Below are 25884 nucleotides of genomic sequence, written 5' to 3' on the forward strand. Positions count from 1 at the left end.
TTTTAATATAACATCCTGAATCATTATTGAATCTTCCTGATTTATTCATAATATTCATAAGATCACAAAATCAAATACTTCTGTAAACAATTTCCATGAATGTATTTTATTTTCATACTTGTCATTTAAATTAAACGCCCATTTAATTAATTCTTCATCAATGATCTTCAATGTCCAAAGGGCATGACTTTTCATCACCGATTTTCTTTTGTCCCAAGACATTTCATCTATCACCAAATAATGTAATTTAACTTAAATTTCATCAATGACTACACATGCCAAATTTTTCCAAAAGCACACTCAAAATGATTCCTTATATCATAATTCAACTTACAACATGATTTCCCATTCTAAAAAATATTAGTCAATCACTATTCTTTATAGAATTTAACTATACCATCACTTATCAACACATCAAACATGACTCAAACATAACACAAACACAACCATCATCATTAAACCCATTACCATTACCCTTAGTCCCAAAACATACTTTTTATGCTAAACCTCATATTCTCATTCAATATTTCTCAAACCAAACTTAAAACATCATTATTTAAATTTAGCATTCAATACATCTAAATGGTGGAATTATACATTACCGTCATTAGAATAACATATCTAAAATTAACATACATCCAACGGTTAAAACTCCTGATATCAGAACAATACCGGACTGACCTGAAATTTGGAGATTTGTTGTTCAGGAAGTACAATTTATGGTAGGAGTGTTCTTTTCCGATCTAAACCGTTCAGAATTTATATGACATCTGGATGAACAACATATCCAAAATCCAGACCAATCCAACGGTGAAATGATGATATAACGGCTAAATGTAGGTGACATTGAGCATAACAACATATCCAAAAATCAATTTAATCCAGCGGTGAAAAGTCAAACTATGGCTGCCGAAGTGCCTGCCCTGTTGCAATCCCAAAACCCATAGTTTCAAATCAATTTATTCTTTCTATTTTTCAGCAAATCAAGCCATTATCATGCAATTAAATCTTGAAATTCACATGAACAATTACTCCCCCAAAATATTTATATGAACTCTAGAATTTTAAACTTGGAGGTTTTCTTCTCCTTATGCAAGAACAAGAGAGAAAAACGAGATTACTAAAGGGTATGTTGCTTACCTTTGCTACTTTAACTTATTTCAATGAATTCTTGCTAAAATTTACAAAATTCATGTCCTCCTCTTCCAATTTCCAGCTTCTTCTCTTTGTTTCTCTCAAGCTCTATAACTCTCTAAGTTGTTATTTAATTTGTTTTCTTGGATAGAATCCTCCTAAGAACACTCCCTTTTGATTTAGCTTGAAGAAATGAAGAGAAAATGAAGAAAATGGGACAAAACAAATGGTCTCCCTCCTGTTTTTTCTTCATTTGCAGAGGACGTGCTTTGTTTTTAAAGAGAGGAGAGGAGAGTATTTGTTTTGATAAAATTACAAAAATGCCCCTTGTGTCATCTTTTTTCATTTACCCAATTTTCAGTACTCTTCGTAAATCTTTTCCAAACTCTGATTGACACGAAATTTGAACCTAATATAAAAAAATATGTCTGGAGATTCTTTACAAAATTTCAACCCGATCCAACGGTCGGATTGAGATATATCATCGATATTGTAAAACTAGACAATTAGTATCTTTTACACTAAAATCTGAATTTCATGCTTTAATTTATTTACTTAGATCTTCATAACATTTCCCCTTAATTTATACTCAATAAATTCAATATTACCACATTTATCATTAATTTGTCAGAATACGTGTTTTGACCGGGGTTTACATATCTTCTATTTTTTTTTTTCTTATTCTTTTATCCATTGAAACTCATCACTGATTTCGCCAACGTTACAAGTTTTAAACTAAAAATCATGACTCTCTTTTCGACTTCAATAATATCTTTAAATTTTTTTATGGAGATCATTCTCTCTCTCACATGACACATTTATTGTCATTCCTACTATTTATTCATTTCTTTCATACCGAATATCCATTACTCATCGAAACGTCATTACTTCGATCCTATATGTTGTTGTTTTTTTATTCTTTCTTTTTATTATTATTTATTTTTATTTACGGGGGTTTACATGACGTGTCCTAGAAATGTCACTCTCTTCAGCCAAAATTCACATTTACTCAGTTTTGCTTATAACTGGTGATCTCTCAAGGTTTGTAAGGTTTGTATCAAGTGTTCTTCGTGCTCCTCGAAAGAATTTGAGTACACCAGTATATCATCAATGACTACCACCACAAACTTATCCAAGTATGGTTGGAAAACCCGATTCATCAAATCCATGAAGAGGGCTGGGGCGTTCGTCAACCCGAACGGTAGCACCAAAAATTCATGGTGTCCGTAACGAGTTCTAAATGCGGTCTTTGCTACATCCACTTCTTTAATCTTCATCTGATAGTACCCTGATCTCAGATCTATCTTCGAAAATGCCCTCGCTCCCTTTAATTGATCAAACAAATCATCTATCCGAGGTAATAGATACTTGTTTTTCATTGTTGTTTTGTTCAGCTGTCAATAGTCAATACAAAGTCTATGGGTTCCATCTTTCTTTCTCATAAATAGGACCGATGCTCTCCAAGGAGAATTATTGGGCCGTATGAACCCTTTGTCTAACAATTCATGTAATTGAGTCTTTAACTCGTTCAGTTCTGCTGGAGCCATCCGATGCGGTTGTTGGGTTATGTGTGGGACTCCAGGAAAAGTGTCTATAGACACTTCTACCTCTTGCTCCAGGGGTAGTCCCGGTAGTTCTTCGGGAAACACATCTGGGAATTCCTTCACCACAAGAATATCCTTCAGTCGTGGACCTTCATCATCAGAGTTTAAGATGTATACGAGGTACCCCATACATCCCTTTCTTAAAATTTTTTGGGTTGTTACCATTGATATTAAGGCATTCGATTTGAGGATTCTCTTTCCTTCAAAAGTAATTCTCTCACCCTTAGGTGTTTGGAAAGTAACAGTTCTAGCATAACAATCTATTAGAGCCTTATATTTACTCAACCAATTCATGCCTAAGATTATGTCAAAATCATGCAGCTCTAAGGGAATCAAGTCTACTTCTATTTCATACCCAAATAAACTAACCCGCACATCCACATACACAATATTTGTTTCAACCATGTTTCCTATTGGAGTTCCAATTATGAACCCCTTCTCTACTATTTCTACTCCCTTTCTCAGTTTAGTGACAATTCTCTTAGCAATGAATGAGTGGGTGGCACCCAAATCAAACAACACATACACATTAAAGTCATTCAATAGTAGTGTACCTGCCACCACATCCGATGCAGCCCTAACCTCCTCTTGTGTCAGTGGAAGACCCTCACCGGGGTCCTATCATTTTGTGCCCTCAATTTCCCTCGACTGGAGTTTGCTCTTGATTAAGAAGATCTCACTGGCCTATTCACGATGACTGACTATTGGTGGCTCTGACTATGCTGCCTATAGCTCTGTACTTGTCTGGTGTTCCTTTTGGAGCAGTCTCTCTTGTAATGACCTCTTCCACCACAGTAATGACACCCTTAACCAAGATACTGGCAGTTCCTCCACCTATGACCCTCTCCTCTGCACACAAAGCATCGCCCGGGGGAAACTAAGCGGTCCCCAGGGTGTTTTTGTCCATATTTTACACAAAAAGGATAGTCAACACCCTTGCGGTCACCGGTCCCGGTTGAAGAGTTTGCCTTCGAGTGCGACTGTCCAACCATCACTCTCCCACTTGACTGTTGGTGAGGCGGTAATATCAAACTCCCTTTTTTCCTGTACTGCTCAAACACTCCACTTTTTCCTTTCTTCAGGAGTGGTGGTCTGCCGCTAAAATAGTCCCCATCTCTCTTTTTGCTTATACCCTGATACCCCCCTTAGCTTTCTCCAATACATGCCTCCAGAGCTTGTGCAGCCTCAATCAACTCCCTCACAGATTTAAATCGCAAGGTGATCAATCCTTGTCTCAAATCCTATCATAAACCATCTCTCAACTTCTCAATCATATGTTCCTTTGTCGGCACATAGTGTGGGGCGAACAATGAGAGGTTATGGAATCTCCTTTCGTACTCCAATACCGATATATCACCCTATGTTAATGCCAAGAACTCTTGTTCTTTCACCTTGCAATGGTACTTGGAATAAAATTGATTCTCAAACTCTGTCTTGAAGTCACAGGCGTGGTGCAACAACAGTAGGGAGTACGAGTAGAGCTTCTATTGCAGGTAGGTGAATCACACCTATACTTCCTAGTTAATTTCCATGATTTATTTATATTACCAATGTGAAATGTGAATTACTGAATGTACGGGTATTCAAGGTGAAAAGTTGTGTGAATTGCCAAATGATGAAATTATCACTGATAAAGGAAATACGAGAAGTACTGTTTGAGGCGTAAACTAGCATACATTTAGTGTATGTTAGGATTCCGGATAAGGGGATCGTCACGATTGGACTAGCATACATTTAGTGTATGTTAGGATCCCGGATAAGGTGATCACCATGTATCGGCTAGCATACATTTAGTGTATGTTAGGATCCCAGGTAAGGGGATCACCATGTATGGACTAGCATACATTTAGTGTATGTAAGGATTCCAGGTAAGGGGATCACCATGATTAGACTAGCATACATTTAGTGTATGTTAAGATCCTGGGTAAGGGGATCCCTATGTATTGGCTAGCATACATTTAGTGTATGTTAGGATCCCGAATAAAGGGATCACCTTGCATAGACTCATATGGGGTGATGATGATGGTACAAGTGAAATTGGTATCGGTAGTGTGATAAGCAAAAATAATCATGTTTGATTTCATAAAGTTTGGAATGAAGGTTGAAAGTGGGAGAGGGAACAATTAATAATATTTGGATAAGGAAGGGATTCTAATAAAAACTAGAAGAGAGAAGCAAATGAACTATGAATGCATGTTACCCTATTAAAATTGTTAGATGTTCATGTTGTCATATTTATTGTAATATTCATCTTTCAATAATATGTATTTTGTTTCAGGATCATCACATGCACGACAGGAGTAGATCCTAGCTTATGTTCCTTTCTTGTAATCTAGGTTCTAAGGAGTATACCCTTGTATTTTGTAAACATGAAAATGTTTATATAACTTAATTTGTATAATTAATGTTTAAACTTGATTGAATGAATTTAATCATGTAGTTCATATAACCATACTTCATGCCTATGTAATTATACTTATTTATTTTTATTTATCCATAATGATATTTTGTTATGTAATGCATTTCATAAATATTGCGGTGGATAGGTGTGAGTATAAGTGTGGAAATTAAAACCCAAGATGATTGGGTCGGGAATTAAGTTATGAGATGCGAGCTATTAGAAGTGTAAATAAATTCATGTCAATAACCTAGGACCTTCCGGTATAGGGGGGAACTCCGTTGAAATTCTGGTAGATTTTAATACAAAGACCATGAACATATATATATATATATATATATATACAAAAAAAAAATTATTATGTTTTTTTTTTCGATTAACATGAGATTGTCGTTTTATCCCGGAATGGGGGATGTTACATTTTCTTTCAGTAGCTTGCTACTCTTCATGTAATTTGGTTATTGATGTTCGTTCTAGGAGCGTGCTCCCTATTGTTTCTCATTTGCTTTGTACATGCTTGTCTATATGACTAGCTGGTTCTCCAGCTTGGTTCATTTTGATCTATAATATTTTTTATATTTAATAAAAAAATTATAAAGCCTAATTTCTAATTAATCAAAATGTTCATTGATGAAATATAAAAAAACTAATTAAAAAAAGACCTAAAAAAGCCACCCAAGTTAACTTGTCAAAATCGTGATTTGGGTTATAAGACTAAAATAACCTTATAAAAAAAAATCAAAACAAATTATAAAGTTTAATTCTCAATCAGTCCAATGTTGAAGGATGAGTGTGAAAAAAAAATCAATTAAAAAACAAACATAAAAATTATTAAAGTCAATCTATTAAACCTATGACCTAAGTTATGAGACTAAGATAACCTCATAACAAAAAATAAACGACTAGATTTAATCTAAATTAACTAGTTAAATCTACGACTTTGGTCATGAGATTAAGATAATCCTATAAAGAGAAAATAAAAACAAATTATAAAACTCAATTGCTAATCGATCCTATTGGATCCAATATTGAACGATAGAATTTGAAAAAAATTTTAATTAAAAAATTAATACAAAAAATGAGATAAATCAATATGGATTAACTTGTTAAGCACTATTCTCAGGTCATAAGGTTAGGATAACCTGCCAAACTTGCAACTGAAATAACCTGCCAATTAAAAAAATAAAAATAAATCATGAACCTTAATTCTCAATCAAACACAATATTAAATTATGAAATTAAAAAAAAAATCAATTAAAAAAATGAGTCAACTAGAATAATATGTCATACCCGTAACCTGGGTCATGAGATGTGGATAACCTAATAAAAAACAAATGCAATGTTGAAGGACATGAGACTAAGATAACATTTTATAAAGAAAGTAACAAAACAAGAACCTGATTTAATTAAGGTTAAAATACCATAACTTGTGACCCTAATTATAAGACCAAGATATCCTCATAGAAAACAAATCAAAACAGATTATGAAATTCAATTCTCAATCAACCCAATATTGAATGATAAAATTATAAAAAGTTTCAATTAAAAAAACAAAAAATGATTCAAGTCAACTTGAGCTAACCCATTAAGTACTATTCCCAAGTCTTGAGACCAGGTTAAGCTAATTGAAACCAATAAAACAAATCATGAAACCTAATTCATAATTAACCTAATATTAAATAATAAAATTGAAAAAAAATCAATAAAAAAAAACCCTAGCCAACCAAGTTAACTTGTCAAATCTGCGATCTGTGTCATGAGTGTGAGATAATCAAATAAAATATCTAATATTAAATGATAAAAAAAAAACATTAATTAAAAAAAATAAAAGAAGAAAGGAAAAAAAATAAAGGCAATTGTTTTTTTTGGGACCACACCAAAACATGTGGGGGAAGCATTCTTCATTGTGACAACACTTTCCACACGTGTTTTAGTGTATTGTTAATAATAACCTGGATAATTTTTTTATGTTAAAAAAAACATTTGATCCTACCGTAGCATAGCAATAACTAATGGTATCTTAAATGTTTTAAGTTTTTATATTTAGTATCTCGTATTTGTACTCATATATCTTTTTATCCTACATCTTTCCAATGTTTGCGTTTGTTTTTTGGTTTTTGTAGTTTTAAAATGGTAGTAAAAAAGGGGTGTGTTAAGCTCCTTTCTTCACCGCTTTTTGTTTTTCAGTCAAAGATTGATTTTTTTAAGATTATTGATATAGAAAAAGGACAAACACACCATCAAATTCGATGTTTTTCATTTCAAGCATAGTTTGAGAAATAATGTTAATAATTGGTTTATATGGTAGAAAGATAATTCTAATTTGACTTAATGGATCAAAACTTGATAAATAGATCTTAACATATTAAAAGCCTGAAATAACAAAAATAATTAAATAAAACATAACCTAAATAAACCTTTAAATTCTACAGGCCTTAAAATAAACTAAAAGGTAAATAAATAATAGTCCAACTAACTAAAACAAGATTAAAGTTGAATTTTGTAATATGTTAGTATAATCAATTCTTAACTTCAAACACTAAGTTTTTCTCTCTTGTCTTGATGAATTAGAAGGTCTACCATATGTAACTAGACATATATGGATGTCTACTTTCCAATACAACTAGAATTACATTAAAAGTCATTATATAGGTCTTGTTATGACCAAAATAGTAGCAAAAAGTCAAAATTAGCAAATTTGGATTTTTTATTCCAATCTTTCTGAAATGTTCGGATGCTTTCCTATAAGCCATTTTTTAATATGAATCAAATTAATCAAGGTTTGTTATTAATTATTTGATATCCTTTTGAAGTCCATCTTATCTCATGTATCTTGAAGATGTCTATTAATTGCTTTATTGAACCTTTTTAGTCTAAGTTTTGTGACTGACCTAATGAAACCTTTAATGGATCTCTTGGTTTTGAAATTAAGATCACATCATTCCTTCTCTCCTCGGAATGATTCACCATCAAATCATCACCTACATCAAACAAAGAAAGATCAAATACATTAAATGTAGCACTAATACCATGTTCACTTGGTAATTCCACTTTGTAGGCATTATCACTAATCTTTTTTAAGAATTTGAAATGGTCTGTCTCCTCTCAACATCAACTTAGATCTCCTTTGAGTATGAAATATATATTTTCTCATATGCATCCAAACCTAATCTCCTGGTTCAAATACTGTCTTTTTCCTTTCTTTATTGGTTTTAGATACATATTGCTCATTCACCTTTTTGATTTGTTATCGTACTTTGACAACCTGTGCTACAATTCCCATAAAAAATAACTCTTTCATCAACAAGTAAAGACAATAAATCCATGGGATCATTAATAAGATAAATTCATCCAACTTTGAAAAAAATATTAGATACTCTTTACCCCTTTGGTGCATTCTTTGGTGATAGGTAGCTCATAATAAACTAAGACTTGTGACTTTTGTATAATGCAAGGGCATGCCACCGATTCTTGCCTAACTTTTCAAGATGACTATAAAAATCAAGTTAATGTTATGGGAATGATTATATACCCACAATACAAGTATGATCCCTAATTCTCATACTTACAATCCTACATAAAGGGATCATCCCAACATGAGATATAGGGATCAAAGAGATGGTTTTGCATCATAAAATCAAGGTGTTAACAGGGGCATCAATCTAAGAAATGATTAAATCACTTACATTTAATACATTGACAAAGCAATAAAATATAATGCAATTTTAGCAAAAAATAAGTTAAGTATTCAAAACTTGAAAAAACAAGTAGGGCAACTTGCTAATATTGTTAACAAGTTAGAATCACAAGGTTCTAGAAAGCTGCCTTCATAAGTTATGCCTAGTAGGGAGAATACTTGAGTTATCACATTGAGGAGTGGAAAACCATTAAGAGGTCCTGAAAAATGCATTGATGACTTGGAAGACAAACAAAAGTTGAGCATGGAACATCCTTACTTGTTATTGAACCTTCTAAAATTTCTCCAAGCATAATTGAATCAATTTTCATTCCTTTTAAGAAAAATTCTAAACCTTTGAATTCTTCTTTTAAGCTAATTCTATTTTTTTTTCCCTTTGAGTTCTTCTAACTCACATACAAAAGAGAAGAAGAAAATGAAATTTCAGAAATGTTTAGGAAAGTTGAAATCAATATTTCACTCTTAAATGCAATCAAGCATGCCATTGGCTATGCAAAATTTCTTAAAGAACTATGCACAATAAAAGAAATAAAAGAAATGAGAAACTAGGTTAATGAAATAATAAATATGAGGGAGAAGTATATGTTATTATTAAAAAAAAAAAAAAAAGACAAAGGTCCATTTCAAATCTTCTTTTAAGCTAATTCTATTTTTTTTTTTTCCTTTAAGTTCTTCTATCTCACACATAAAAGAGAAGAAAAAAATGAAATTTCAGAAATGTTTAGGAAAGTTGAAATCAATATTTCACTCTTAAATGCAATCAAGCATGCCATTGGCTATGCAAAATTTCTTAAAGAACTATGCACAATAAAAGAAATAAAAGAAATGAGAAACTAGGTTAATGAAATAATAAATATGAGGGAGAAGTATATGTTATTATTAAAAAAAAAAAAAAAAAAGACAAAGGTCCATTTCAAATCTTCTTTTAAGCTAATTCTATTTTTTTTTCCTTTAAGTTCTTCTATCTCACACATAAAAGAGAAGAAAAAAATGAAATTTCAGAAATGTTTAGGAAAGTTGAAATCAATATTTCACTCTTAAATGCAATCAAGCATGCCATTGGCTATGCAAAATTTCTTAAAGAACTATGCACAATAAAAGAAATAAAAGAAATGAAAAACTAGGTTAATGAAATAATAAATACGAGGGAGAAGTATATGCTATTATTAAAAAATAAAAAAAAACAGACAAAGGTCCATTTTCTATTTCTTATTAAATTGACAATACAAGTTTTGAAAGATTCGTGTTACTTCAAGAGTTTCAATTATTGAAATGCTAAAATCTATCCGAGAAACTTTTAATCATGGTACTTTTTTATTTTTATTTTTAAAAGGGAAAAAATAACTAGGCTACAAAGAAAAAGTACAGAGCATTATTGTAAAACACTTTAAAAAAGCGTGTACACTGACTTCATGGTCTTTTTTTTCTTCATTTTGCTGCTCCTCCATCATCAACCACAAAATTAATTGCCTGCTGCGCTAACCATGGCTGATGCTCTTGTATCAAAGGTCTTGCAGCAGCTAACTTCAGCCATTGAAAATGAGTCAGCATTAATCCTTGGTGGGAAAAAGAAGGTTGAAAAGCTTAGTACAACCCTCACTGCTATCAGATCTGTGCTCATTGATGCTGAGAAAAAGCAAGTGAAAGAAAGGAGTGTGCGGGTTTGGTTAGAACAGCTTGAGGCCATATCTTATGACTTGGATGACTTGCTAGATGAATGGAACACCAAGATCTGTGAACCAAAAAGAATGGAGATAATGGACCATCATCATTCTTCCCTTTCCAAGAAGATGGTACGTCTCTCCAACTTTCTTTCTCCATGTTTTTGTGTCAATCAACTTGTTATGCATCGTGATATTGGTAGCAAGATGGAATGTATTAAAGAAAGACTAGATGAGGTTGCAAATGAGAAAGACAAGTACCATTTTAATCTTGACGGCAAGACGGAAGAAGCAGAGCGACAGGAAACTACACCTCTAATTGATGTTTCAGAGGTATGCGGTCGGGACTTCGATAAAGATACTATAATAAGTAAGCTGTGTGAAGAATTCGAAGAAGAGAACTGCCCTCATGTTGTCTCCATAGCTGGGATGGGAGGCATGGGAAAGACAACTCTTGCTCAGTTGGTGTTCAGTGATGATAAAGTGACTGCTCATTTCGAGCACAGAATCTGGGTGTGTGTTTCCGAGCCTTTTGATAGGATCCGGATTGCAAAAACGATCATTAATGCTTTTGATGGAGTTGATGCTTTTGATGAACTCCATACGTACATATGGTGGCAACATTCGCAAGAACATCTGCGCAAGTCTGTCATGGGAAAGAAGTTCCTTCTTGTGCTGGATGATGTATGGACTGATGACTTCAGGATATGGGAACCAATAAAGGTACCCCTTAAATCTGGAGCCCCAGGGAGTAGAATTTTAGTGACTACAAGGAATGAGGGAGTTTCAAAAATGATGGATGCTTCTTACATGCTCCCTCTAGGTAAATTGTCTCCTGAGGATTCTTGGTCATTGTTTAGTAAATTTGCTTTCTACGGAAAGAGCAGAGAGGATCGTGATAATTTAGAAGAAATTGGTAGAGAAATTGCAGACAAATGCCAAGGTCTGCCTCTGGCTGTTAAGTCCTTAGGGAGTCTAATGCGCTTCAAGGAAACGAAACAAGCTTGGGAGAATGTCCTTCACAGTGAATTGTGGGAATTGGAAGAAGCTGAAAGGGGAATTTTTCCTCATCTGTTATTGAGTTATCATGACTTGTCATCCCCCATTAAACGGTGTTTTGCATTTTGTGCTATTTTCCCTAGAGATCATAAGATAGAGAGAGACACTTTGATACAGCTTTGGATGGCTCAAGGTTTCCTTGTTCCAACGGGAAGTGTTGAAATGGAGCAAATAGGTGCAGAGTATTTTGATAACTTAGTAATGCGGTCATTCTTTCAAGATTTGGAAAGAGACAAGGATGATTTCAGCATTGTTGCTTGCAGGATGCATGACATTGTGCAAAGCTTTGCCCAGTTTCTTTCAAAGAACCAATGCTTCGTTATCGAATTTGATGACAACAAAGTGTTAGAGCTGAATACAAAAGCCCGTCACATGACCTTAATGGGTAAAGAGGAACAGTTTCATCCCGTCATTTTCAACCTGAAAAATCTACGGACACTGCAGGTCCTACAAAAGAATGTGAAGACAGCTCCTCCTGATCTATTTCATGGCATGCAGTGCCTTAGGGGATTGGATTTGAACCATACTTCAATTACAAGACTACCGAGTGCTATTGGTAGACTTTTTCATTTAAGATGGTTAAATTTATCTGGCTTGAATTTTGTAGTGCTGCCTGATACTATCTGTAAGTTGTATAATTTGCTGGCCTTAAAACTTCATGGTTGTAGACGTCTTCGTAGACTACCTAGAGGCCTCGGAAAGCTAATCAACCTGAGATATCTTAATATTGAAGAGACCGAAAGCCTTAGCGTATTGCCACAAGGAATTGGGAGATTAAGTAACCTCCGCACTTTGAGCAAGTTTTGTATTGGTGAGAATGGGGAAGGATGTAATGTTGGAGAACTGAAAAACCTCAATCATCTCAGAGGGCATCTGGAAATAAGTGGGCTAGAGAAGGTCAGAGATGTGAATGAAGTGATGGAGGCGAACTTGAAAAATAAGGAGCACCTAAGAAGTTTGGATCTAGCATTCTCGTTCGGAGGGCAAGAGCTGATCACAAATGTTCTTGAAGCTTTGCAACCACATCCTAACTTGGAAGCTTTACTTGTTTACGACTATGGTGGATCAATTTTGCCCAGCTGGATGTCATTGCTTACAAAGATGAAAGATTTGAAACTCCTCAGATGTGTAAACTGCAAGGAGTTGCCTCCTTTAGGGAAACTCCCATCTCTAGAAAAACTTCTGATAGGACACTTAAACAATGTAAAATGCGTTGGTGTTGAGTTTCTTGGGATAGATCCTGTCACAGATCAAAATTCTGTTACAGAATCAATTGTTTTATTCCCAAAGTTGAAAGAGCTCACCTTTCGCTATATGGTGGAGTGGGAAAACTGGGATACAACAACAATAACCTCAGCTGCAACAAGGAGGACAATGCCATGTCTGCGCTCATTATCACTCTATGATTGCCCCAAGCTTAAGGCAATACCAGAAGGCCTCAAGCAGAGGCCTCTGGAGGAATTGATCATCACCAGGTGCCCCATTTTGGAACAGCAATGATGTAGCCATGGCCTTCCAATTGACTAGCACTTCTTGACAAACCATGCACTACCTGGAAATTTTGGTCAAGTCATGATTCTGTCAAGTGCTGAGTTTTGTTTTCGTATATTTCAAAAGCTTTCCAACTATTATTTCTAGAAGTTCTGTTTGTCTAATTTGGGATTTCTGGCTTCATTTAATTAAACTTTGCATAGTATTCAGCTCATCCACAATTCATTTATAGCATCCACAAACCAATGTTCTGTGGAAAAACTTGGTTTGGAAATTGCATTCTTTATTGTCTATCTTATTTGGAATTTAGATTAGTTCGTAAAAGAACACTAGTTGCGGTAGCTGAATCTCGGGTTGTCATGACTGCATGATATCAGCTTCATGGTGTAATGCCACCAACACTGTGGACTCTTGAAAAAAATGCTTGCAAATAAAGTAATCTCAATCAATAACTTGTTCGGAAGAGGATTAAGAAGACAAAAAAGAAAGGGAATCTCAGGATTTTATTGCTATGGAATTACAATCCTATCTTAAATAGTCTTACAAATAACAGCTAAAACTAACTAGACAAAGACAAGAATAGTTAATATTAACTACTACTTCTACTTAAATTATTGGTTTTGTTTACTGGAAATCAACTGCTCCTTCCGCATTGCTGGGATCTTAGCATGCACACAATATTTCAATTCATTGGAACTTGCATCAATGTAATTGTTAGCTTTAGCACCATTCTTTCTTTTGTTAGACTCAATTTGTTTCTTTACTTTTGACTTTGTTTTTAATGTTCTTGATCATTAGAACTTACATCAATTTACTCTCTCCAAGCAACTTGCCTCAGGCAAGTAATGTTTGGTATAGTCTTGAAGTAATTGAGGATTAAGGTGATGAACTTCACTGCCTTTGTAACCACATTGCCTCCGAGTTGGAGTTGGGTTTGGATGCCCATTTCACCAATCTGAAGTGTTAATATTGAATCAACAACTTTTTTTGTTGGCTAAACTCGAGGGATTGTTGAAGGAGGATTCTCCACTTCTGAATGGATACAGAACCATAATAAGTTGTAAGATCTTTCATATTGAAAATTGGACTAAACTAGAAATTTGTTGGTACATCAATTAAAAAGGCATTAGTTACCAACTTCATAAGGATCTTGAATGGACCACCTCTCCTAGCATGCAATTTGTTATATGTTATAGGGGGAAACCTTCCAGGTCATAATATGACTAAAAACAAGTCCACTTCCTTAAAATATAGCTCCCTCATGTGTCTATTAGCTTGTGTAGCATATTTTACAACCTGATCTGCCAAAATCCAACCTTGTTTCATTAGTTTTTTGAGGTAGAGGCAAGGAAGTGACATCTATAGGAATCTTAGAGTTTAACCCATAGATCAATTCAAATTCTGTGATGCATGTTATTTGATTGACATAATTATTGTACGCAAATTCAACTTGTGGTAAAATTAAATCCTAATTTACAACGTGATCATTAGTTAAGCATTTAGATAGATTGCCAAGACTTCTATTAGTAACTTTAGTTTCACCATCAATATATAGGTGGAAGGTATTAGAGAAAAGATGTTTCATTCCTAATTTAACCCAAAGTGTCTTCTTGAAGTAACTGACAAATTTGAAATTTTTTTCATAGATAATGGAAACTAGAATGCCATATAGCCGCACGATTTCTTTTGAGAACAGAGAAGCAATATGAGAAGCATCAAAGGTCTTTCATCAAGGAACAAAATGCACCATATAGGAGAATTGATCTACCACCACTATGATATAATCATTACCATGAACTGTCCTTGGAAGGCCAAGTGCAAACTCCATGCTCTAATCAAGCTAGGGTCTCTATGGAATTGTTAATGGAGTATATAGCCCAGTATTGTGCTTGTTTCCCTTGTTGAGTTGGCAAAATCCACACCTATTCACAACGGTGTTGATGTCCCTCATCAAGTTTGGCCAATAGAAGTAATCAACAACCAAAAAAGATGTTTTATCTTGCCTAAAATATCTTGTTCCATGCAACTATTAAACAATAAACTTCCTTAAAGACCCTTTAGAAACACATATACGACCACCCTTAGTCACATAGTCATATATTATTGCATAGTCCGATACTGGAATGGGAGGACTGTTGTGCAAAGAATCCCAAACTTACTTTAAATCTAAGTTTGTACTATAGTAGTTCTTCATTGAAACATCTTGAATGACTTGTTGAGAGAATGGCTAATGGATGAGGCATATGACTAAATGCATATGCTACCTTGTTCTCATATATAATCTTGTGTTTCATAACAAAGTTGAATTGTTGTAAATAACTTAACTGTTGAACATGTTTAGCACTCAAATTGTTTTGAGAATGTAAGTACTCTAAGGAGTAATGGTTTATAAATAGAATGAACTTGTGATGGATAAGGTTGGGCCTTCAATGCTTCAAAGTTTGAATAAATGCATACAATTCTAGGTCATGGGCTAAGTATTTCCTCCAGTATCATTCAATTTTAACTATAATATGCAATAGGATGTCTTGCCTGACTAAGCACACCTTTAATGCCTATGTGAGATGCATCATAAAAAAACTTTAAAAACTTGAGAGAAGTTAGGAAGTTTGAGAATAGGAGCCTCTGCCATCTTTTTCTTAATGTCTTTAAAGGTTTATGCTGCTGCAGAAAATCACTTAAATACTTTGGCTTTTAAACACTCTGTGATTGCAGCTATGATGGTACTAAAAGCTTGAATAAATTAATGATAAAAGGTGGCTAGACCCTAAAAGCTTCCAACTTCAAAAAAAAAAAAATTATGGTTCTAGCCACTCTCTAATTGCTTGAATATTCTCAATGTTTGTTTCAACTTATTGTTAGAATATGATAAAGCCTAAAAAAATTCACCTTGGATTGAAGAAAAGAACATTTGTTAGGGTTAGCATAAAACTTCTCTTGTTATAGTACCTAGAAAATTTGTTCCAAATGTTTTTAGGTGTTCCTCCATATTCTAATTGAAAATAAATATATCATCAAATATACTACAACACACCTGTTTAGAAATGATTTTAAAGTTTGAGTCATCACCCCCGTAAAGGTGCTTGGTGCATTTGTTAGACCAAAAAATGCTTGTAAATAAAGCTATCTCAATAACTTGTTCAAAAGAGGATTAAAAACAGAAGAAAGAAATAGAATCTTGGGATTTTATTGCGGGTCAATCCATTGGAGAGCCGGGTACTCAACTAACATTAAGAACGTTTCATACCAGCGGAGTATTCATAGGGGGTACTGCCGAACATGTACGAGCCCCCTCTAATGGAAAAATCAAATTTAATAAGGGTTTGGTTCATCCCACACGTACACGTCATGGGCATCCTGCTTTTCTCTGTTCTATGGACTTATATGTAACTATTGAGAGTCAAGATTATACACAACGTGACTATTCCACCAAAAAGTTTTCTTTTAGTTCAAAATGATCAATATGTAGAATCAGAACAAGTGATTGCTAAAATTCACTCGGGAACATACACTTTGAATTTTACAGAGAGGGTTCGAAAACATATTTATTTCGATTCAGAAGGAGAAATGCACTGGAGTACTGATGTATACCATGCATCTGAATTTACATATAGTAATGTCCATCTTTTACCAAAAACAAGCCATTTATGGATATTGCCAGGGGGTTCGTGCAGATCCAGCATAGTCCTGTTTTCGCTACACAAGGATCAAGATCAAATAAACGTTCATTCTCTTTCAGTCGAAAGAGGATATATTTCTAACCCTTCAGTAAATAATGATAAAGTTAAACACAAATTCTTTAGTTCATATCTTTCGAGTAAAAGTAAAAAAAAAAGTAGGATTCTTGATTATTCAGACCTTAATCGAATCATATGTACTGGTTTCATATATCCTACTATTCTCCACGAGAATTTTGATTTATTGGCAAAGAGGCGAAAAATTAGATTTATCATCCCATTCCAATCGATTCAAGAAAAAGAACTAATGTCCCATTCCGATATCTTGATTGAAATACCTATAAATGGCATTTTCCGTAGAAATAGTATTTTTGCTTATTTTGACGATCCCCAATACCGAAGAAAGAGTTCAGGAATTACTAAATATGTGGCTATAGGGGTGCATTCAATTGTCAAAAAAGAGGATTTAGTTGAGTATCGAGGAGTCAAAGAATTTCAGCCAAAATACCAAATGAAAGTAGATCGCTTTTATTTCATTCCCGAGGAAGTGTATATTTTACCCGAATCTTCTTCCCTATTGGTACGGAACAATAGTATCATTGGAGTCGATACACAAATCACTTTAAATACAAAAAGTCGAGTAGGGGGGTTGATCCGAATAGAGAGAAAAAAAAAATGGAACTTAAAATCTTTTCTGGAGATATCCATTTTTCGAGGGCGACAGATAAGATATCCCGATACAGTGGTATCTTGATACCACCAGGAACAGTAAAAACAAATTCTAAGGAGTCGAAAAAGGTGAAAAATTGGATCTATGTCCAACGGATCACACCTACCAAGAAAAAGTCTTTTGTTTTAGTTCGACCAGTACTCATATATGAAAGAGGGGACGGTATAAATTTAGAAAGACTTTTTCCGCCGGATTTATTACAGGAAAAAGAGAATCTGAAACTTCAAATTGTCAATTATATTCTTTATGGAAATGGTAAACCAATTCAGGGAATTTCTAACACAAGTATTCAATTAGTTCGTACTTGTTTAGTGTTGAATTGGAACCAAAACAAAAAAAGTTCTTCTATCGAAGAGGCTCGTGCTTATTTTGTTAAAGTAAGTATAAATGGTCTGATTCGTGATTTCCTAAGAATCCACTTAGGGAAATCACGCATTTCCTATATCAGCAGAAAAAGGAACGATCCATCAGGTTTGGGATTGATCTCTGATAATGGGCCAGATCGCACCAATATTAATCCGTTTTATTCCATTTATTCCAAGACAAGGATTCCACAATCACTTAAACAAAATCAAGGAACTATTAGTATTAGTACGTTGTTGAATAGAAATATGGAATGTCAATCTTTGATAATTTTGTCATCATCTAATTGTTTTCGAATGGATCCATCCAACGGTGTAAAATCTTATAATGTAATAAAAGAATCAACTAAAAGAGATCCTATAATTCCAATTAGGAATTTGTTGGGCCCTTTAGGAACAGCCCTTCAAATTGCGAATTTTTATTCATTTTACCATTTACTAACTCATAATCATATCTCGGTAATTAAATATTTGAAACTTAACAATTTAAAATTAAAACAGACTTCAAAAGTACTAAAATATTATTTAATGGATGAGAACGGTAGAATTGTTAATCACGATCCGTACAGTAACAACGTTTTGAATCCATTCAAATTGAATTGGTATTTTCTCCATCATAATTATCATCATAATTATTGTGAAGAAACATTCACAATAATTAACCTGGGACAGTTTATTTGTGAAAATGTATATATGACAAAAAACGGACCACGCCTAAAATCAGGTCAAGTTCTAATTGTTCACGCCGACTCTGTAATACTAAGATTGGCTAAGCCCTATTTGGCCACTCCAGGAGCAACTGTTCATGGCCATTATGGGGAAATCCTTTACGAAGGAGATACATTAGTTACATTTATATATGAAAAATCGAGATCTGGTGATATAACGCAGGGTCTTCCAAAAGTGGAACAGGTGTTAGAAGTGCGCTCAATTGATTCAATATCGATAAACCTAGAAAAGAGAGTGGAGAATTGGAACGAGTGTATAACAAGAATTGTTGGAATTCCTTGGGGATTCTTGATTGGTGCTGAGCTAACTATAGTCCAAAGTCGTATTTCCTTGGTTAATAAGATCCAAAAGGTTTATCGATCCCAGTGGGTACAGATCCATAATAGGCATATAGAAATTATTGTACGCCAAATAACATCAAAAGTCCTGGTTTCAGAAGATGGAATGTCTAATGTTTTTTCACCCGGAGAACTAATTGGATTGTTGCAGGCGGAACGAGCGATGCGCGCTTTGGAAGAAGCGATCTGTTACCGAACCGTATTCTTGGGAATAACGAGAGCATCTCTGAGTACTCAAAGTTTCATATTCGAAGCGAGTTTTCAAGAAACTGCTCGCGTTTTAGCAAAAGCTGCTCTCCGCAGTCGTATCGATTGGCTGAAAGGCCTGAAAGAAAACGTCGTTCTAGGTGGTATGATACCCGTTGGTACCGGATTCAAAGGATTAGCGCACCGCTCAAGCCAACATAAGATCATTCCTTTCAAAATTAAAAAGAAGAATTTATTCGCCGGGGAAATGAGAGATATTTTGTTTTACCACAGAGAGTTATTTGATTCTTGCATTTCAAAAAATTTCTATAATATATCAGAACAATCATTTATAGGATTTAACGATTCCTAAGAGTGGATTCGTCCTTTTAACTGTCGGTGGTCCCGTGATTTCTTACATTTACATGTGATTTGTTAATATTTGTTATTTGTTAATAGTAATAAATAAAAGTAATAAATAAAGATAATATAAATATAATAAGGAATAGAAAGAAATTATTCGCTTGGATCGTGTATCAACGTCCAATTACAGGAAAAGAAAAGGTTCCATCGAAACAATTATTTATTTCAGGGTATCTCGTTTCTTTTTTTTTTCAAAGAAAAAAAAACAGAGAGAAAGTGTGGAGAGCAATGATAAGAAGATATTGGAACATTAATTTGAAAGAGATGTTGGAAACAAGAGTTCATTTTGGTCATGCTACTAGAAAATGGAATCCGAAAATGGCACCTTATATGCAAAGCGTAAGGGTATTCATATAACAAATCTTACTAGAACTGCTCGTTTTTTATCAGAAGCGTGTGATTTGGTTTTTGATGCAGCAAGTAGGAGAAAACAATTCTTAATTGTTGGTACCAAAAATAAAGTAGTTGATCCAGTAGAGCGGGCTGCAATAAGAGCTCGGTGTCATTATGTTAATAAAAAATGGCTAGGCGGCCTTTTAACGAATTGGTCCACTACAGAAATGAGACTTCAAAAGTTCAGGGACTTGAGAATGGAACAAAAGACAGGGGGAATCCACCGCCTTCCGAAAGGGGATGCGGCTCGATTAAAGAGACAGTTATTTCACTTGCAAACATATTTGGGCGGGATTAAATATATGACAGGGTTACCCGATATTGTAATAATCGTTGATCAGCAAGAAGAATATATGGCTCTTCAAGAATGTATCACTTTGGGAATTCCAACAATTTGTTTAATTGATACAAACTGTGACCCGAATCTCACAGATATTTCGATTCCAGCGAATGATGACGTTATAGCTTCAATCCGATTAATTCTTAACAAATTAGTATTTGCGATTTGTGAAGGGCGTTCTAGCTATATACAAAATCCCTGATTAATAATAAGATAAATAAATTCTTTTTTGAATTCCATAGATTGACGGAATCCGTTACTATTTATGAATCTCATAAAAGAGATAAAAAACTGGGGATATTATGTGATTAGTTGGTATCTAAATATACAATTCAAGTGAGCAAGTCGAAAAAAAGACGATTGAATCAAAATAATTTCTTGTAAAGTTTTCTTTCTTTCAGAGGACAATATGAATGTTCTATCATATTCCATTAACACATTAAAAGGGTTATATGAAATATCTGGTGTGGAAGTAGGCCAGCATTTCTATTGGAAAATAGGCGGTTTCCAAGTCCATGCCCAAGTACTTATTACTTCTTGGGTTGTAATTGTTATCTTATTAGGTTCAGCCATTGTAACTGTTCGGAATCCACAAACCATTCCTACTGACGGTCAGAATTTCTTCGAATATATCCTTGAATTTATTCGAGATGTGAGCAAAACCCAGATTGGAGAGGAATATGGTCCATGGGTTCCCTTTATTGGAACTTTGTTTCTATTTATTTTTGTTTTTAATTGGTCAGGGGCGCTTTTACCTTGGAAAATCATAGAGTTACCTCATGGGGAGTTAGCCGCACCCACGAATGATATAAATACTACCGTTGCTTTAGCTTTACTTACATCAATAGCATATTTTTATGCGGGCCTTAGCAAAAAAGGATTAGGTTATTTCGGTAAATACATACAACCAACTCCAATCCTTTTACCCATTAACATTTTAGAAGATTTCACAAAACCTTTATCACTTAGCTTTCGACTTTTTGGAAATATATTAGCGGATGAATTAGTAGTTGTTGTTCTTGTTTCTTTAGTACCTTCAGTGGTTCCTATACCTGTCATGTTCCTTGGATTATTTACAAGTGGTATTCAAGCTCTTATCTTTGCAACTTTAGCTGCGGCTTATATAGGTGAATCCATGGAGGGACACCATTGACTAAGTTTTGAAATAGTCTTTTTTAGCTTAGTGTAAGGTAATCTATGCCTTGCTCGAGATAATCTTCTTTGTGAACATAAATATACACATAAATAGACAAAAAAGTCTATAAGATCTAGAAGAATAGTAAAAAAGATTACGATATTAGGGAATTGTAAAAAAAAAAAATTAGGTTCTATAGAGCGATTCCCATTTCAGTCGATTTTATTCAATTCAAAGATTGACCAAAAGAAAATATTAATAAAGAATAAATTACATGAACTTAGATCAACCAAAGACTTATATTTCTATGCAATGATTTAGACTAAGAAATTCGCCCATTTAGATTGATTGTATCCATGTGGGATAGCTAAATTCTAAATTAAATAAAAGGAAGATAGGGGTTTACAAAAAATGAGATTCAAGAGAAAATGGTTTCGTTAGAAGAGTGGGATCAAACTAGGTATATGTAATATATATAATCGCTATAAGCCAACTTTCCTTTATAGATGTTTCGAAAAATGTTTTTAAAATACGACTGAATCCAAGATACAAATAGTTGGTTTACGTTATGGAAGAAAGACATGTATATGTAATAGTAGGCTAGTTATATATGAGCTAAAAGATATATCTAATATGCCCTCCTATTATTGAGAATTGGGGTAGGGATTCCAATAAAAGTCCTTCCATTTCATTTGTAACTGTGAATTCAATTCAATATTGAATAAAGAAATTCAATCAAGAAAAAGAACAAAGAGTTCGAATTCAAAGAATGGTTCGGAACAAAGAAAAAAATGGAATTATAAGATAAGTAACAAGTAGAATTATAAGATAAGTAACAAGTAGCCTTACACCAATCAAGAAATCACTTCCATATTGGAATCTCACCAATTTAAAGTTTAACTTTATCACAACAACCTACCTTTTGGAATTACAACCCTATCATAAATAGTTTTACAAATAACAGTTACTTAATAACTAAACAAATCCTAATGGTTAAACTAACTAGATTAAAAACAACAAAAATTTATATTAACTACTACTGTTATTGGAAATCAACTACTATTTCCTATCAACATATATTGTTGGAATTTTAGCTTACACATATAACTTCAATCCACTAGAACCTGCATCAACATAATCCTTAGCTTTAGGACCATTTCCCCCTTTGTTAGACTCAATATGTTTCTTTCCTTTGACTATGTTTTTGTTGTCCTTGTCTTAGATCATTAGAACTTGCATCATGTTATCGCTTGACAATATGATTTATCAGCTAATTACAATATGGTAGCAATCAGTGCTTTTTAGTGATTGACATGTTGATGAAGCTTAGCTTCATGTTGTCACTTGACAGTCTGATTTATCATCTAATTACACTATAGTAGCAATCATGTGCTTTTTAGTGATTCACATGTTGATAAAGCTTAAAAAGGGTTGACATTAGAAAAAAAAATAATAATAGAAAGGACAAAGCAAACTAATACAATATTAATATTAACTATTATTGGTATTGGAAATCAACTACTCTTTCATGTCAACATATATTGCTGGAATTTTAGCTTGCATAGATTATTTCAATCCATTGAAACCTATATCAACATAATCCTTAGCTTTATAACTATTTTTTCTCTTTGTTAGACTCAATATGTTTCCTTCTATTGACTATTTTTTTTATGTCCTTGCCTTGATTATTAAAACTTGCATCAGGTTATCGATTGACAATTTGATTCATCAACTAATTAAATTATGGTAGCAATTATGTTCTATTTAGTGATTAGACATGTTTATGAAGCTTAGAAAGGATTGACATTAAAAAAAAAATTAATAGAGAGGACAGAGCAAACTAATGCACCATTAAAATTGTTTTATTGTTTTTTAATTACTTCAAATTAATATGTTTTTAGTGTTTTCAAATCATTTTGATGTACTGATGTCAAAAATAATTTTTAAAAAATAAAAAAATTCTTTAACATATATTTTAAATCAAAATATTTTTTTTAAAAGCAATTATAATCAAACCGTGAAGCAAACAAGCTCTTCAGAGTAGAGGGACAATAAAAGCTTTTTACCAATGGTTCGACATATAGTTTCCTTTTGATTGGTGTATCCATTGCGGATACATCAACATTGATGAAGCCCGATCAGCTTCTGTGCTCTGAATCACGAGTGATAGTCTTGTGACCATGAGCAGGCCTCAGGTCCAACTTGCATTCAGCTGAGACCAGGAGCTCGAGGCCCTCCAAACCACCCCTTGGAGCGCCGCCCATGTGAACACGTGAGCCTGCCTTTTTCTAAATTTTCAAAGTAGAAGAAACCGTTTCCAGCCCGTAACAGATACTTAAATATTTATACACAGGCGCACAAACCCCAGTCAGGTCTTAGCAGCCAACAAAAATATTGAAGACTTTGAAAATTATACTTTCAATGGCGGCATTTCCATTCAACAAAGTTTAGGAGGCTAATTACCAAAGAAACCAAAAATCTACTCATCCATGCATGCATATATAAACTAGTGTCATCTCTATTAGGCTTGGTACAGTCTTCAACACTATGGGTGCCGCTAGCTACACACAAGAATTTACATGTCCAATTTCCCCAGCACGCATGTTCAAGGCCTTAATCTTGGACTCAAACAATTTGATCCCAAAACTCTTGCCGCAAATCGTAAAAAGTGTTGATTTAATCCATGGAGATGGAGGAGCTGGAAGCATAGAGCAGGTCAACTTCACTGAAGGTTTGTAAACAAGGGCTATACATTAAGGATAGTCATGGTAGCTTGCAGCCGCGGATCATGGCCGTCGCGGTGGCCCTGTGAATCACTCGTACGGTTAGGATTCGTGGCTGCAAACAACTGCCATTGCCCTTAGCCTATATATTTAAGCATTCTCGCATAATATACACACACGCACTTAGCAATTTGTTTTACTGATGCAAGTCTTACCATGCATGCAGGTACTGATATCAAATACGTGAAGCATCGAATTGATGAGCTAGACAGAGTCAATCTCGTATGCAAGTACACTATGATTGAAGGGGATCCGCTCGGGGACAAGCTTGAATCTATTGCTTATGAGGTCAGGTTTGAGGTGGGGAGTGATGGAGGTTGCGATTGTAAGATGACAAGCAGTTATTTAATGCTCGGAGATTTTACTCTCAAAGAGGAAGAAATCAAGGCTGGTCAAGACAAAACTAGGGGAATATACAAAGTCGTGGAAGCCTACCTCTTGGAGAACCCTCATGTCTATGCTTAGTTTCGTGTCTTCATCATGAACTAGCTCTATGTATGTTGATCTATCATGTCATTTCAGACATTTGTTCTTCGTATGTTATAATTCAGAATGGTAAGATCAGAATATCACTACTGAAAATTCATGGAAAAAGCATTATTGATATGCACAACCCCATTTTCAATCGTATGTTATGAAATATAAGAGGTAAATCATATTCAGGATACTAGTGAACTGGACAATTCCATTTAAAATCTGTCATGCTTTGATTGTCTCTTGTTTTTTAATAAATATATGCAATAATTCCTCAAAAATTTTTCTAAAAGATAGAACAAGGTACATATCATAAGAATTCAGATTAGTTATTTGAGAGTCACGCTTTGGCATATCTTGAACCTATACCATATTTATTCACTAATTAAATATGACTAGCTAGTTTGCATGGAGAGGGAGAGGGAGAGGGAGACGCAGAGTCTTTTGCTACCATGGGCGGCGAAGGAGTGACCTTTTTCTTTCTTTGTTTCTTTCTTTTGGTAATGAAGGGTGACTTGTTCAAAATTCATAATCTTGGGACGTTTGGAGCAAGCAAAGAGAAAGCATATATGATTGAATGGCTGCCAGTGAAACGCAACATTAAAAGATGTGGTGTGGAATCAACCATTAATAGAGTAATCTTAAAGCCAAAAAAACCCTCGCCCTTTTCTAACCATAGTGGACATTGAAGTGGAACAAGAGTACTATGCATGTTTGAACATCTTCTCCCTACGTCTGTTTTGTTTTCTTTATCTTTTTTCTACATGGCTAAACGGGGTTTGCTGGCTATTTCTATCTTAGAAAATGACATCAACATCATCCCAAATTTAAGCATCCGCCTACATCAAGGGTATATCAAGGGTATGTTTATTTTTATGTTTTAAAAATATTTAAAAATAAATAAAATATTTTTATTTTTTTATTTACTTCAAATTAATATATATTTTTTTAATTTTTAGATTATTTTCATATGCTAATATTAAAAATAATTTAAAAAAAAAAAATTATTTTAATACATTTTCAAGCGAAAAACAGTACTTTAACATAGGGGCGATCATGTTCGGTTCGGTTTGGTTATTTTAGAACAAAAACCAAAATCTAACCGATTGGGTTCGGTTCGGTCTTGGTTCGGTTTCATTTTAGTTCGGTTATTTTATATTAAAAATTAAAAACTATATTGTTTTTTCGAGGTTTTTTTTGTAATTTCTAATGGGTTTGGTCCCGGTTTAGCTTGTTTTTTTTCCAATTTAGCTCAATTTTTCCAGTTCGG

The 25884-nt window shown here is 33.9% G+C and overlaps 4 protein-coding genes across 5 annotated transcripts; 3 read left to right on the forward strand and 1 right to left on the reverse strand.

The window, feature by feature from the left end:
* Window positions 1–2531: 2531 nt before the first annotated feature.
* On the reverse strand, window positions 2532–3730 carry LOC140955882 (uncharacterized). The gene is made up of 3 exons (XM_073411044.1): window positions 3673–3730; window positions 3457–3587; window positions 2532–3356 (listed from the first exon to the last, which is right to left on the reverse strand). Exons 1-3 carry the CDS (start codon window positions 3728–3730, stop codon window positions 2532–2534), a joined length of 1014 nt encoding a protein of 337 aa, XP_073267145.1.
* A 6501-nt stretch (window positions 3731–10231) lies between these two features.
* On the forward strand, window positions 10232–13246 carry LOC118042367 (disease resistance protein RGA2). The gene has a single exon (XM_035050016.2). The coding sequence runs from the start codon at window positions 10318–10320 to the stop codon at window positions 13051–13053; it is 2736 nt and encodes a 911-aa protein (XP_034905907.1). The 5' UTR covers window positions 10232–10317; the 3' UTR covers window positions 13054–13246.
* Window positions 13247–17352: 4106 nt separating this feature from the next.
* On the forward strand, window positions 17353–22154 carry LOC118042356 (DNA-directed RNA polymerase subunit beta''). Its single transcript, XM_035049999.2, has one exon. The coding sequence runs from the start codon at window positions 17397–17399 to the stop codon at window positions 19437–19439; it is 2043 nt and encodes a 680-aa protein (XP_034905890.1). The 5' UTR covers window positions 17353–17396; the 3' UTR covers window positions 19440–22154.
* A 1598-nt stretch (window positions 22155–23752) lies between these two features.
* LOC118042363 (pathogenesis-related protein STH-2) lies at window positions 23753–25448 on the forward strand. Of its 2 annotated transcripts, XM_073410669.1 has the most exons (3): window positions 23753–24088; window positions 24307–24635; window positions 25124–25448. In XM_073410669.1, exons 1-2 carry the CDS (start codon window positions 23905–23907, stop codon window positions 24603–24605), a joined length of 483 nt encoding a protein of 160 aa, XP_073266770.1. In that variant the 5' UTR covers window positions 23753–23904; the 3' UTR covers window positions 24606–24635; window positions 25124–25448. The 2 variants fall into 2 exon arrangements, with proteins under 2 accessions (XP_073266770.1, XP_034905903.1); XM_035050012.2 differs by lacking the exon at window positions 25124–25448 and having other exon boundaries at window positions 23763–24088; window positions 24307–24770.
* Window positions 25449–25884: the final 436 nt, after the last annotated feature.

Source organism: Populus alba, chromosome 8, assembly GCF_005239225.2.
Source record: "Populus alba chromosome 8, ASM523922v2, whole genome shotgun sequence".
Lineage (NCBI taxonomy): Eukaryota > Viridiplantae > Streptophyta > Magnoliopsida > Malpighiales > Salicaceae > Populus > Populus alba.